General features: G+C 38.7%; 1 protein-coding gene across 1 annotated transcript in view; it reads left to right on the top strand.

Annotated features, from left to right (window-relative positions):
• Nucleotides 1-4,869, top strand: part of LOC100498375 (mucin-2) — a 68,396-nt gene extending 63,527 nt beyond the window's left edge. The window contains exons 43-46 of the mRNA XM_031900757.1: nt 206-334; nt 1,173-1,212; nt 2,509-2,632; nt 4,546-4,869. Of these exons, the coding sequence (XP_031756617.1) occupies nt 206-334; nt 1,173-1,212; nt 2,509-2,632; nt 4,546-4,717 (465 nt within the window). The 3' untranslated portion in view covers nt 4,718-4,869. The remainder of the gene's footprint in view (nt 1-205; nt 335-1,172; nt 1,213-2,508; nt 2,633-4,545) is intronic.
• Nucleotides 4,870-15,373: the final 10,504 nt, after the last annotated feature.

The raw sequence follows: 15,373 nt of genomic DNA, 5'->3' as shown, positions 1-15,373 counted from the left end.
TTTTTCGCTACAAAATTTGCAGAAGTTTCAAAACAATTCGCCAATGCTGAAATGTGAAGTTTTGCTGCGAATCCATGCCTGGCGAAAAAATTTGCTCATTACTAATTAAGATAAGTTTTAGATATCCTTATTTTTAATATTTTTGCATGTTTTCAAAAAATATAATTTTACTCTCTACCTTACTACCCTATTTTTTTTTTCTTAGCCCGGTGATGTACTGCCTTCTGTGAATGATAGCTGCACGGTGTACAAATGCTCATTAATCAATAGTCAATTCATCACAACTATTTCTCAAATCGCTTGCCCCTCATTATATGAAGAAGACTGTGAGCCTGTAAGTAATCCATAGGAATGATTTGCTATGTGCCATAATACATATTTCCTTCACACCACAATTTAGAGAATTTTATCCTGTTAGAATGATATGGTCACTAATAAACATGGGTAGTTGCTAAGGTGCAGGATCCCAAGCAGCAGTTTTTATTTTGACAGTGGACAAGTTATGGGAACATATCACATGTTGTCTCAGAAGCAGTGAGGGGATTTAGCAGCCAGAGGGAGTGGGGACAATGGGGAGGAGGAGAGTGTTGCTTGAAGGCAAGGTGTCTTGTGCAGCAATACTTCTTGACCCAATTCTGAATGTTTTCATATTTCTACAACCTTACAATATAGATTGTAAACTCTACGGGGCAGGGACCTCCATCCTCTTGTGTCTTTGACTCTTAACTTATTGCAACTGTATTTATTTTGTATCTATCTGTATTTATTGTTGTACTTGGTATTTATCTATTATTATCTTAATAACCCCCTGTTTGTATTAATGTATTCTACTGTACAGCGCTGCGTACATAAGTAGCGCTTTATAAATAAAGATATACATACATACATACCTTGTACTAGGTAAGAGGGGCCCTGGTCAAATGCTGAGCTTCAAATGAGTGCTTGATCTTGTTAAGTCTGAAAAACACTGCTCTGTACGACATGTGCACCTTGTTTTCTTTGGGGTCAAGGAGGAACAAGGCTGCAATCTTAAATATTCTGTTTATAATTCACCATTCTGCTATATACAGTATAAATTCACATTTTTAATCACTGTATTAAAAATATTCCATATAATTGAGTTTTTATTTTTATAATGAACTAATATCTGCTTTTCTTTCTCCCAATATTAGGGAAGCATTGCGTTATTACCCAACGGATGCTGTAAAACATGTAAGTCCTTTATGCATTGTATGTCTCTGTACCTTTCATTCAGACAACATGCATTATTCATATATTTCCTTTGTAAATACTATATTACAAATTAGAGTTATAAAAAAAATAAAATAAAACAAACAATTAGTATAATCAAAAAGGTCTTTCAACATTAGATTAGATTAGTTTAAAAATACTAGTAAATATATTAAGACCCCTTAAGTTCAGGGCACACGAATAACTGTTTCTACTTTCTATCAAATGGATACAAAAGTAAAGGACAATAGTATGTCTTTTATAGTTAATCAGGACTTCACCATAATTACTAAATGCTAAAGGAAGTGTGACTTATATAAAATATTGTAGAGCCAGGCACATGGACCTGTAATTACCTGTATTACTCTATACAAAAGAAGAAAGTATAGCCAGATAGCAGGGATATAATTTCCCCTCATTTAGTCATGAGGAGCTGTATTTCATTTGGAGCAGCAAAATGTGGTTCTACACAATGAGGGCAGTGAGGTCGCGGAATGTACCATATTGTGATAGTAGATTCTTATCCTTTAGAAAGGTCCCCAGATGGGACCGATACATTGCACTATAATGTGTTTCACCATGTGAAATAAATCATGAGTCTTTCATACGACATAGTGCTCATCCATCTGTAATTGTTTATATAGCACTCTCTTACTCTCTTACATACATATTGTAAACATGCACACACACACATCCAGGCTTTCCTCACAGTAGTTAGCAGGATTGCTGTAATAATCCACTGAACAAGTGAAATTTCCCAGGGTAACATAGGAAGTACAGTAAATAACATAAGTCTTAAGATGTACTCAGGAACTTAACTATAATACTTGCCATCAACATTTCCCATTATCTTAATGATCAGTACAAATGTAGAGGATGAAATTAAATTGATCTTATTGGCTTACAGGATAATATCAATTAATTTTAGTTGTCTGTATAGAAGTTAAGATGCATTCCTGTATGGCTGCTAACCTCGTACAGAAACAGATGGGGCAATCAGGCAGCTTCATTTTCCCTTCTAGGCAATAGGTGTTATTTCATGTATAGGCTAAATTTACAAAATGCTTCTTCAGGAGATTATACAAAATAATTTGATGATGGTTCAGTTGATCAAAATTAGCAATCATTATAGACAAATAGAATTTAAAAACTATTCATGCACTACATAATGGCAAGATTAGGGATTTAGTACTACAAAATTACATTTAAATTAAATTATGGCAAATGTAAAACAACTGGTCCTTCTCTAAGTGGCTGTAACATAACTCATCGCTACAGGTATCCAAAAGAACAGCTCCTGCAATGTACAAGTATTTGATGATTATTTGAACTACCAAGGCTGCACATCTCTACAGAGGATCAGAATGTCTCGTTGTGAAGGATCCTGTGATACCTATTCCATGTAAGATGAAACTGTTACTTCTACTGTAGAGTATTAAAAAATGCATAGATGTCACCAGTCATTTATCTCCATAAGGGTAATGGTAGGCAACAAACTGAAAAAAGGCACTAATTGCCATGCAAGACCCCAAAAGGCCCAGGTCTTTTGAATGTAAGATGCTGAGATTTTCAATGAATACAGCTTGTCTGCATTTGGCAGCACTGTATTCAGGAAGGGTAGGTGGGACGTGTGCACTCAACAGCACTGTATTCATAAAGGAAAGGCCACACCTAATTTAAACATCATTTAAACACACAAATTAGGGATTGCACGTGGGTGCAGGCTGCAATGGAACCCTATACTTACCAACTCTTCTATGGCACTTCACTTTGCACCCCATGCCAGATTAGGGCATAAATACAACCTCTATGAATGAAGAATAAGGATCACAATCTCTCTTTCACCTTATTATAAGCTTATTATTTTCACTTACTGTACTAAACTTTCTTTTCAGGTGCTCATACTTCTAGTTAGACATCTCTTTTAGCTTGCATGTTACTTGCCAGTTATGATACGATCATACCTTTTGTAAGCCATTTTGTTTCTAACTGTAGTAAATGCAACTCTGAAAACAATTTATTCACAACTTCCCATTTATTAAAAATTAGCATTTCTTTTTCAAATTGTAAATTCTGCATGATGAAATTTGAAAGTCACATCTGAAATTAGAGTAGCATATTAGTGAGTAATCCCCTTCAGATGATGAAAAAAACGTCTGACTTCAATATGTAATTTATTACACTGTATATAGAACTCAAGGTTCTGGAACCAATCATCATACTAGATGCATATTCAGAGATATTTGTTTCTTTATTTTCTAAAGATCCCTGGTTCTAACATAAATATATGCAGTTTATCATTGTGCCATTGACACAATTATCTGGATATTGTGAGACTTGACATATTTCAAAAAATGTTTATAACTCTCATGTTAAAGGGCCAGTATCCTTTTTTTTTTTGTTTCATTTTTCCATTTCAGTTTGTTTATTTTCACCCAAGCTTCTCTGAATATAATAGTCACTCATCCTGTAGTTTTAGGGGCACATTTACTAAGACACGAATCTGAACCGAATTGGAAAAATTCCGATTTGAAAACAAACATTTTGCGACTTTTTCATATTTTTTGCGATTTTTTTCGGCGTCTTTACGACTTTTTCGTATCCATTCCGAAAGTTGCGCAAAATCTGGCGATTTTTTTCGTAGCGTTAAAACTTGCGCGAAAAGTTGGGCCATTTTCGTAGCGTTAAAACTTAAAAGGTGCGACGTTTCGCGCAAGTTTTAACGCTACAAAAAAAAATCGCAACTTTTTGCGCAAGTTTTAACGCTACGAAAAAATCGCCAGATTTTGCGCAACTTTCGGAATGGCTACGAAAAACTCGCATTTTTTCGCACAAATCGTATTAGTAACGAAAAAGTCGTGACAATTTTCCCAAAAAAAATCGCAAAATACCGATCATTACGAAAAAAACGCAATCGGACGCATTCGGCCCGTTCGTGTCTTAGTAAATGTGCCCCTTAGCCTTGCCTATGCCGCCATTGTCCCTACAGCCTCCTGTGTTTTATTCTTCTTAGCAAGAAACAAAAAAAAAGGCTTTTCTTTACAGCCATATAGTATTATATGACGCAGGATTGTCCAGACCAAATGTGTGTAAAGGACATTCTTCATAGATTATTAAATAGGCTCATTCCTCGATGTTGCATGAATTTATTTAGTATTTTTTATTTAGTAGATGGAGCAGATAGATAGTTTAGGGGGTATGGTATAATTTATTATGGGCTGTTTTCTGGTCAAAAATAAGAATAGAGAATTTGCAAAGTGTAAGCCCCCTACAATTAAAATTAATGCCAGTATATTTTTTCTGTATATTTTTTAGGTACTCTGCTGATGCACAATCTATGTCCCATAAGTGTTCTTGTTGTCAAGAGGTTAGCACTACCAAAAATATAATCAAGCTGCAGTGCGCCGATGGAAGTTTCATTGACCATGAATACATTGATGTGAACGGGTGTCAGTGTACTGGCACTGCATGTCCTGGAACTGTATAGTCTTGTAATTTAAACCTTTTCAAGGGGTATCTTAATTCAATAGAAAATGTAGTATTGTATAATAATCATTTTACATTCAAATAAAAACTGATCATTTGTACGTCTTATATCCTTAAATCTTGCAAATAAAGCACTTTCTGATAAAATGCTAACTTGAGTCTGATTCAATCATTTTTACGTTTATTGTCACAGAGGTAAAACTGAAATATTATTTATTATATGCAAATGTTTGAAGTTCAGCGAGCCCATAGGTGAATTAATATAACTTGTCTGGTAGAATGCATAGGTTGAACTATTGAATTTTTTATTTAATGTGGGCAATACTGACTATCCAGGACAGCTTCTGCTCAAATAATGTAGACCAGTGCTGTCCAACTTCTGCGGTGCCGAGGGCCGGAATTTCTCTAGAATACATGGTGGAGGGCCGCTAATGGAAGCCACTTTTGACCACTCCCCTATTTTAAACCACACCCACTTCAAACCACACCTATTTTATCACAATGGTGGTAGTGCAGCAAAAACCCAAATGCTTGGTCCTTACTGCAGGAATATCTACCGTCATTCATATGTAAAAGAATTATATTATGTCATATTAAGATATACCCTTAAATCCATATGCCTCCTCCTCCCCTGTGCAGGCCCGGATTTGTGTCGAGGCCACAAAGGCCCGGGCCTAGTGCGGCATGATTTTAGGGGCGGCATGCCGCCCCGCTGCAACAAAATTTTAACATTTAATGGCCACACGGAGCAATGGGGACTTCTTCCCACTGCTCCGTATAGAAGTTTAAATGGCCGTGCATGCACACTTGCGTCAGCGCAGCGCGGAGGTTTGTTCACACATGCGCACCGGGGAGAGGGGGCGCGCGAATGGGGGGCGGCCTGTGTGTGTGCCATACCCTCCCTGCCCTATGCTACCTGTGTGTGCCATAATGTGCCTACCCTATGATTCCTTGTGTGTGCTATACACACAGGCAGCATAATCCAGGCAGTACCTAGTCTGAGGTGTGAAAAATGGGGGGTGATTACAGCCTGAGCCTGAGGTGTGAACAATGTAGTGATTGAACAATGCAAGGATTAAAAGGTGTGAACTACACAGGGGATTACATTTTTAAACAATACAGAGGGATTGCAGCCTGAATCTGAGGTGATAACCATGCAGGGGGCCAGTTAATATCAGTACTCATACCTTTTTAATCTTACACAAAGGTAAGCCATCAAAGCAGCCAGACAGGTGGGGGGCCACACAGAGGGGGGTCGCGGGCCTCCAGTTGGACAGCACTGATGTAGAGCATTGGTTACATCAGACAAGTGATCCCCAACCAGTGGCTCGGGGGCAACATGTCGCTCTCCAACCCCTTGGATGTTGCTCTCAGTGCCCCCAAACCAGGTAGTTATTTTTGAATTCCTAACTTGGTGGCAAGTTTTGGTTGAAAAAACAAGATTTACTACCAAATAAAGCCCCTCTAAGCTGATAGTGTGCATAGAGGCCCCTAATAGCCAATCACAGCCCTTATTTGGCACCTCCATTAAATTTTATGATGCTTGTTTTACATTTGACTGTGGTTCACAAATAAGAAATGGAATCTGGGGATCCCTGCATTAGACCCTCTGTCTCAGCTGGGCCCTTGAATACACATGTGGTGGAAGGGAGAGGTGTTGCAGAACTGTTCCTACAGAAGTTCCTAACCAAAATAACTATTAATAGTCACTGGGTACTCACAGTGGGAAAGAATCTACCACTCCTACGTTGAAGATCAGAACTGCTTTTTCTAGCTCACCCTATCTGAGTTACACTCACCTACACAATACACCTAACACTATCTAATACCTAATTTATGGGCCCCTGTTCCCTAACTCCAAGGCTGACCTCCCTTAGGGCCTTTCCTTTACAGGGGCCTATGTCCAGGCTCTTCATATACATCCAATTTCCTCAGCATGTGGAAGCCAAAAAAGGAAGAACATATGGTGTCTCCTTTTTAAAGACTAAGAAAATACTGACACTTCCTGACCAACTCTGGAACTGCCAGGGAATTCCTTTAACCTGGAATGGGAAACAACTCCATCTTCCAACTCTAAATTAGGTCCAGCCCTAAGCTGTTCAAAGCCAGTGGATTTCCACACTAGTAGATGATTTCAAATTGATAGTAGAAGTGGACCTCTACACATAGTAGTAAAGGTCAACTATTGATGCTTGTTATGTGTTTGTTTCCTGGGTTTTTATAAATAAGATCCAGGAGTTTTCACATTTGGAAATCATACACTGAAATATACAATTAAGGTGTTTTCAGAGTTTACCTATTCTTTGATATGTGTTGGCTTCAGGGCTTTCTTGCTTACCTGGGCATTTATAGGACCTACTTGTTTTTATGATATATATTTTCATGCATGTAATTTAGCATGTAGTCTTGCTGCCTGTGCTTGTGTGTGTGAGTGTAAATAAACCCTCTATGACAGTCTGACAAATATTACAGCATAAACCCTGCTGTCAACAGAACAGATTTTATTAAACAGGTTAGCTGTTGGTGTTGGTCAGAGTTTGCTTTGAATTTCACGGGTTCATGGAGATTGTTTGCACGCAGCCTTGATTCCCACGCTTTGTACCAACAATACTATCTAAACTAAAAATATTTACATAGTTGACAAATGGAAATTTTAGACTAAAATGTTTTGGTCAGCATACATGTAATAAAACATAAATGAAACATCAGTAGCCCAAACACTAAGGGGCACATTTACTAACCCACGAACGGGCCGAATGTGTCCGATTGCGTTTTTTTCGTAATGATCGGTAATTTTGCGATTTTTTTCGGCGTCTTTACGACTTTTTCGTATTTTTTGCAATTTTGCAATTTTGCAATTTTGCAATCTTTACGATTTTTGCGTAAAAACGCGAGTTTTTCGTAGCCATTACGAAAGTTGCGCAAAGTCGCGATTTTTTCGTAGCGTTAAAACTTGCGCGAAACGTCGCGCCTTTTAAGGTTTAACGCTCCGAAAAAGGCGCGACTTTGCGCGCAAGTGTTAACGCTCCGAAAAAATCGTGACTTTGCGCAACTTTCGTAATGGCTACGAAAAACTCGCGTTTTTACGCAAAAATCGTAAAGACGCCGAAAAACTCGCGTTTTTACGCAAAAATCGTAAAGACGCCGAAAAAATCGCAAAAAATACGAAAAAGTCGCAAAATGTTCGTTTCCAATCGGAATTTTTCCAATTCGGATTCGAAATCGTGTCTTAGTAAATCAGCCCCTAACACTGTATACACCACATTGTATAATTAATTGAAAATTAAAAGGAATCCCTTTAATCTGTTAACTGGGGTGGCCTACCAGCTATACATTAAAATCATGCTACTTGTTTTCCGCTGCATTTACCATAATGCATACACCACAATGTATAATTAATTAAAAAATAAAAGGGGGAGATTGGTTGACCTGATTAGGAGGACAATGCATATGGTACTGCAGAGCTAATGCCTTAAAGAGACACTAAGCTCTATTGTACTGCTCGGCCACACTTTACTTGTTGTTGGATTACAAATCCCATCTTATTTTAACAAATTATCAAGGTTAAGGCATGCTGGGGGAAACATCAGGGTAGTAGTCTTAAAGCAATATTGATTAATAAAGCTTTTCCTCAGGTGTCCATAGAGATAGAATCCCATCTGGTCTTTGTAAATCTGGCTTCATGCTTGTTGTTCCAACAACTGGAGTTGGAAGCTTTTAGCGCAGTTTTCCAAGCACTGAACAGGTCTGTCCTTTATCCCCATGTAATTATAGTGTAATGTAATATAATGAAGTCAAAATGACATAATAATAGCCATATGTAATATAACAGCAAGTGCTAGTGATAAACATTCTCACTGGTGAATTATATTATATCTACAATCAAGTTTGTGTGCAGCAGAATATTCATGAATTAATTGTTTTCAATATGTAATTACATTTTTCATTAACTTCTATAGAAATCTAGGAAGGGGCATTGGGACAGCTTGTATGTATTCTACCTTTAACTGCTATGTAATTTCACCTTCCTATTGACTCTCATGCATTTTGGCAAAGGTTTGTGGTTTCGATAATTTTGGAAAGCGCTGAAATGCCTAACGAAAGCGCTGAGGGACTGGGGAGCCGAGCTATATAGGATTCCCTCCAGCTAACAAGGAGTTAATGAGGTCAGCCTATTGGGCGGGAAAGAAAGCAGCTCCCCTTCTGCTTGCCAGCTTTTCTCTGCAGGGGTCACACAGCAGGCACGGAGCTGCATCTCCCTCCCCCCCTCCCTGTTTAAGAGCAAATAGCTAACATCCTTTGGTCGGTAAAATCTGTCAATTGCATGTTTGAAATATTTTTCTTTGCAGGCTCTCTTTAAAAAAAAAAAAAAAAAAAGTTTTTCAAAAATAAAAATGTATTTTGTATTTTACATTTCGGTTTGTCACAGCAAATGGCGGGGGACAGTCCTTGGCCATTTAATTTCTGGTGGTGTTTGATGGTTTTCACATGCCCACTGCTTTGCAGTGGCTGGCATTCGTTATAAACAGTTATAAAAAAAAATGTTGTTGCGATGTTTGGTAAAGTTCGTATTACATGGCAAGGACTGTTTTTCTATTTTCTAAAATAAAGCTGTGGCCGAACTCCACCCACTAAAAAAGCCCTGGTGTCATTGTGTTTTTCTTGGCTAGGCATTGCAGGCAAAAGGGGTCAATTTTGGTGGGGAGGGAATAAGTCTCCACAGTCTCCACAATTTCACAAACTTCTAGTCAAAGTAAAATGCCACAAGTTTGCTCATTACTGCTTGAAGATGATGTGCTCCTTCTTTGAAATGATATATATTATTTTATAATCATGTCATGCAGTACAAAATATAGCATCCTGACCCAAACACAAGTCATCATTATAAACTGCAGTTCTAGACAATGGCTGATTGTCATTACTAGTGATAATTGAATCTGTCCTGTTTCGCTTCGCTGAAGATTTGCAAAATGGCAAAATGTAATGTAGTGCTTAAAAAAAAAATCCTTCCTCATAGTCCTACTAACTGCGCATGTACACGGTCTGGGTCTCTGTGCAGCGAGGAATTGTGGGAATTTTCTTTACAGAGTTCAGCGTTTTTTTCCTATGAGGCTTCTGATCATCTGAACTGGTCTTAAGGGCACTATTGAGACAACTGAAGGTATGCCTGCAGCTTGAGATTATTAGCCTTTCTTTCTCCTTTAAAAGGTCTAACTGTATTAGAATTGGCTTCTTCGGGATTAAGAAAAACCAAAAAAAAAGCACAGTTACTTGCCAAACTATTTAATTCTTACGAAAATGTCATGGTCTGTGTTTTCAGAATGTTTGCACTGACAATTATGTGAAATATTTCAGAATATCTGAAACTGCAGATACTGGTGATTGGTTACTTATAAATATGGATCATACAATAATTTAATAAACAAGGGTCACAAAATGTAACATTCAGGGTAGGAGTGGGGGTTATAGGGCCCACCAGGGCTGCCACCCCAGGGGCCCTGCACTCCCCAAGGTGCCACCGCTGGCCGCATCACCCGCACCGCCCCCCTGCAATGTCCTCCCCTGAGCATGCATAACTGATATGCATCAGTGGAGGACATCAGCGGCCAGGGGGAGCAACAACAGAGATTGGGTCTTGCCCACCAGAGCCCATCGGGTTTTTTCCTGGTGTCCCGGCAGCCCAGTCCAACCCAGATAACATTAGTATTGGAGGTTCATGATCACAAGAACTTGCAAAACATAAATTACATATAGCACACAGCAAAAAGTTCAATTTTTTAGGATCAAAAGACCCATTATCCTATGGGTATATCTCAGCCAAATGAGAGGTCAAAGGGAGAGCCAGTGTTCAAACAGCTCAAGAGAATACAAGAATTACAATTTGTTATTTATATTTAGAGGCACACCCTCTGTGATATCACATTCTGTTTTGGGTTTCTGTACCAGCCCAGCCTGGTCCTTAAACTGATGTAGATTTGGCAATTCCCTAGCCCCCCCAGGTATAATGGGCCAAAAAGGTAGCAACTAGTGATGAGCACATTTTTTCACCAGGCATGGATTTGCAGCGAATTTCCGCATTTCGCTGATTGATCGTGAAAATTTGGCGCCGAAAAAATCGTTGAGCGGAATATTTTTTTTGCACGTCAAATTGGGCGCAGGTTGTGTAAAGAAAAGCCCACAGTTGCGTCAAAAAAGGACGTGGCCACGTCAAAAAAAGGCACGGTCCCGTAAAAAAAAGGCGCTTCAAAAAAATAGATGCAGGCGAGAGAAAAAAAGACGTGGGTGACAAAAAAAAAAATCACACGACAAATGCGTTTCACAAATTTTCTTGCCGTTTCGCGAAATGAGACATATTCGCTCATCACTAATGGCAACCCTAGCCCTGCTGAATTCTGTGATATTAACGGGGAAGTATGAAGTAAATAGTCTTCCTTTCTGAGGTTTCTGGCATATTTACATATACATGCAACTCTCAGGTTTGGAATTTAAATTAATCTTATTACCAGACAACAGTCAGAATGGAAGATAGTATGCTGCATTGAGTTACTGCATTTTGTTTAAAATTAATGGTTTCTATGTAGATACATTGTTATGCTGCCATCTAGTGACCAAAGTCATATTGCAAGGTCTTTGTTTTTTACTTTGTAAACCCTCCCATTCCCCTTCCTTATGTGTGAGTTGAGTTCCTCCCATCATCCTTTTCCTGTTCCTGCTTTCCATATATGAGGAGCTACTACAGAGGTTAGGATAGCAATATTCCTTTTGACCTTCTGCATTTGTACATCTGCTCCTGCATTTGTTCAACTACCCTAAATAAAGAAGTAATTAAATAATTTTTAAAAATTTAAGAAACTGCCACAATAGTAAGGATTTTCCCAGTAGGTCAGATCACACAGTCTGTATTGTTATGTGAGGTTGCTCCAGCCTGGCAGGAAAAGCAAAAAAAAAAATATATATCAACCTTTTCTCTGGGAGGGGTTTTCATATAGCAGAGACACAGGTCTCCTGTAGTGCCAAGAAAGTGGAAATTAGCAGAATAGGACTGTACACAAATCAGGTAGAACTGTCATTGGATGGTTAGTTTGCATATTTTTATTTTTCCCTGGAAACCTAAAAAAAAAAAAAAAAATATAGCAATATTGCTTTAAAAATAAAAAGCTTATGTTCCTGGGCTTCTACAGTTTGCACCTGTCAGGTAGTTTACCAGCCTAGCCGCTGAAACATCTGCTAAGGCTGGGGCCAGTATTACAAATGTATCTCCATTATATTGCCATGCCTGGCCTGCCATGTTATCAACCAATCTGCCCAAAATTTACCTTTTGTCTTCACGCTCTGCCATAATCCATCCTATAACTGGGCCTGATGTCATAGATAGTTCTGCCATGTTTTTTTCATCACCACGCCTCCTTGCATCACTATCCTTTTCTTTTAGGGCCCAGACTTCGTTGCACCCCCTTCCAATAAGTACTTTTTAAAAAGGTGGAAACTCTATAGACTATGGCTCCCTGCATGCCCTTATTTTTATATTATGTTTTCTTGCCATGCATGAATTTGAGGTGAAATTCTGCATTTCACCATTGGAAAATGTTATCCTAAAACTGTAGCAAAAATTGCCATTTCACTAATTTTTCAGCAAAGCAAAATGGTCGCTCACCACTAACCCAGACATTTCAAATTAAACATGAAACCCACATTTTTTTTTATTTAAAGCATCTATATTAGTAATAAACTGATTTGACTGAGCTCTTCTTCACATGTGTCCGCCCTTACTCTCTATAATTGCATAACCTGTGCATAGTCAAGTCTGCCTTTTTGATGCATATGTTAGGTTTTGACATGATGCAAAACTTGCCTTGATAACAGTTTCCACAAAATAGCAGCATTCCATCACCAGGGGTGGCAAAAAGCCGCTTCTGGTCACTTTAAAGTAGAAGGAAAGTTATTTTGGCATTTTACTGCCAATAGATTCACCACATTAGTGCCACCTAGAACACTATATTTATTATGCAGAAAGCATTACCATATCTAAGTAAACAGCTGTAGAAGCTTTCTCTGTTTGCCTAAGACAGGAGCTGCCATTTTAATTACCTTTCTGCTGCAGCTCAAGCCCATTATAACTCAGATCCCACATTCCTAAGGGAGGGGGGAAGGAGTTCTTAGCATTCTTTCGGGAGGGGGAAGCAGGAGAGGGGAGAGAACTGCGCAGACTCTGGCCCCAGGAATGAAGGATACCCAAAGAACATGTTTACAAAAAAGGAGACAAGAAATCCTGGTTTTCATTGGATAGCAGCTTTTCTGTGAGTGCTTATGGCTGTATTACAATCAAATAGAGTGATGAGCTATATTTTTTTTCACCAGGCATGGATTCACAATGAACTGCGTTTCAAGATTGGTGAAATGTTATGTGAAACTTCGCAAAACAAATCCCCATGATCACGTCAACAAAGGCTTGGTCGTGTCCAAAAAAGTCGCACAGTACCCACATTTTGTTCATTTTTTGGCGTTTCACAAACTTTTTCAAAGTCTCACAAATTTTTCGGCAAATCGATATGGGACAGATTTCTTCATCACTAATCAAATATCAATAAAACATCTGTTTTCTTAAATATACTAGCAATCACAGAAAAATTTTAATAAAGGTTACTCATATATTTTGCTGATATTTTTTGAGCCTGTTTGTTACCAGGAGTCTGTGTCTCACAAAATTTATTATACATGAGATTAAATTAATTATTTTGCTTACTGTACCAATCCTTTTTTTAAGGTTCTCTAACTTCTAGTCTCAGTAGATATAACCCATATTTATCTCTGGCATTAATAAAAAAATTCCAGCACAGCTTTTTTCTTTACAATCAAAATTTCTTCTAAAATTGCTGTCTGAAAAAGTCTGGGATGTAGAATAATTGTTCTGGGATGATTGAATAATCAGTTCATGTATAGATTTCAGTTCATAATACATACCTTGTAATGCAGAGCAATGAGGATTGCTGCATGTAGTCCTTATCCCCATCTGTAATAAAAGGCACTAAGTTTGCCCGGTAGCAGTAACCCATAGCAACCAATAAGATGTTTACTTTTAAACAGGTGACCAGTAAATTGTACTTGCTGATTGGTTGCTGTGGGTTACTGCTCCTGGGCAAACCTGGTGCCTTTTATTACATAACCTGAAATATGTGGTAATCCGATTCAATTCTGGGAAAACATCCTTCACATTTTTCTGCAATTAAGCTAGATATCTGATATCTGAAGTGTTACACATGGAAATCCCCATTCCTTTGCATTAGGACACATTAGGCTATTAGTAGCCCCACAATATATATCCTCTACCATGGCCAACCAATCTCCTGCATATCTTTCCCCACCGGCAATGGTCGGGAAACATAAGCATGACATTGGCTTTGCAAAGTAGCCTGAAGTTATCTCTCAAGGAAGCGTTGGGCTACTTCGGAAAGTAGCCGCCGTGTATGTTTATTTAAACATATGCAGAAGATTAGTTGCCCTTGGTAGAGGAGATCTGTTGCAGGGTGACTAATTGCCTAGTGTGTCATTCCTCTTACAAGGTATTTTCAGATTGTATGAGAGTCTTTCAGAGGCAATCCTTACAGGTGACAAATAGCTATATCTGAAATTGCCCTAGGGAAGCAAGATGAGTTCAATTTGTTCAACCTATCTAACTACCGTATATACTCGAGTATAAGTCGAGTTTTTCAGCCCTAAAAATGTGCTGAAAAAGTAACCCCTCGGCTTATACTTGAGTATATGGATTTGCTGACTCTCCCTCCCTCCTGTGTGTCCGTGCATACCTGGCGACTCTGGCTCATAGTGCAGATCGATCTGCAGATGTAACGCGCCCCCTCAACATTTGCTATCATAATCGGACGGACGTGATTGTGTGTGCGCAGGTACGTACGGATACATGTCTGTCCACGGGGGGAGGGGGGTGCGCGCAACGAGCGAGCTCAAAGCACGAAAGTGCTAACATTACACAAAGCAAGTTGATTACACTGAGAAGCAAACTGTATTGATAGCAAATGTTGAGGGGGCGCTTTACATCTGCAGATCGATCTGCACAATGAGCCAGAGTTGCCAGGTATGCACGGACACACGGGAGGGAGGTATGTATGCACGGACACACGGGAGGGAGGGAGGGTGCGCTCAACGAGCACTTTACATCTGCACAACGAGCCAGAGTAAGTGGTACAATAACTTGTTATTTACAAAAATTAAATTTGTACTAAGTCCAGCATCAAGAATTATTTTGCCCTTGTAACTACTATTGTAGTACTGTGGTGGGACTTGTACACTGGGGTCCAAGTACTTGATAATTAGTATGGCAGCTGCCTTAGCCTTCCCAAACTTGCTTTTGTCTGCTGCTGTAGCAGTTTTCTTTCCCTAAAGTTACGTATTATTTATTTATCTGTTATTTATTTGATTATTGAAACTTACCAGTAGCGGCTGCATTTCCCACCCTAGGCTTATACTCGAGTCAATAAGTTTATCCAGTTTTCTTAGGTAAAATTAGGTACCTCGGCTTATATTTGGATCGGCTTATACTCGAGTATATACGGTAACACAAACTATCTAATCTACAAAAATCAATCAAAACAAAAGAAAACACATTTTAATTTCTTTGCAACTAAAATGAATTTATTCTGAC

This window comes from Xenopus tropicalis, chromosome 4 (genome assembly GCF_000004195.4).
Source record: "Xenopus tropicalis strain Nigerian chromosome 4, UCB_Xtro_10.0, whole genome shotgun sequence".
NCBI classification, from domain to species: domain Eukaryota; kingdom Metazoa; phylum Chordata; class Amphibia; order Anura; family Pipidae; genus Xenopus; species Xenopus tropicalis.
The sequence above is the reverse complement of the archived record's forward strand: the minus strand, read 5'-3'. Positions and strand labels throughout refer to the sequence as shown.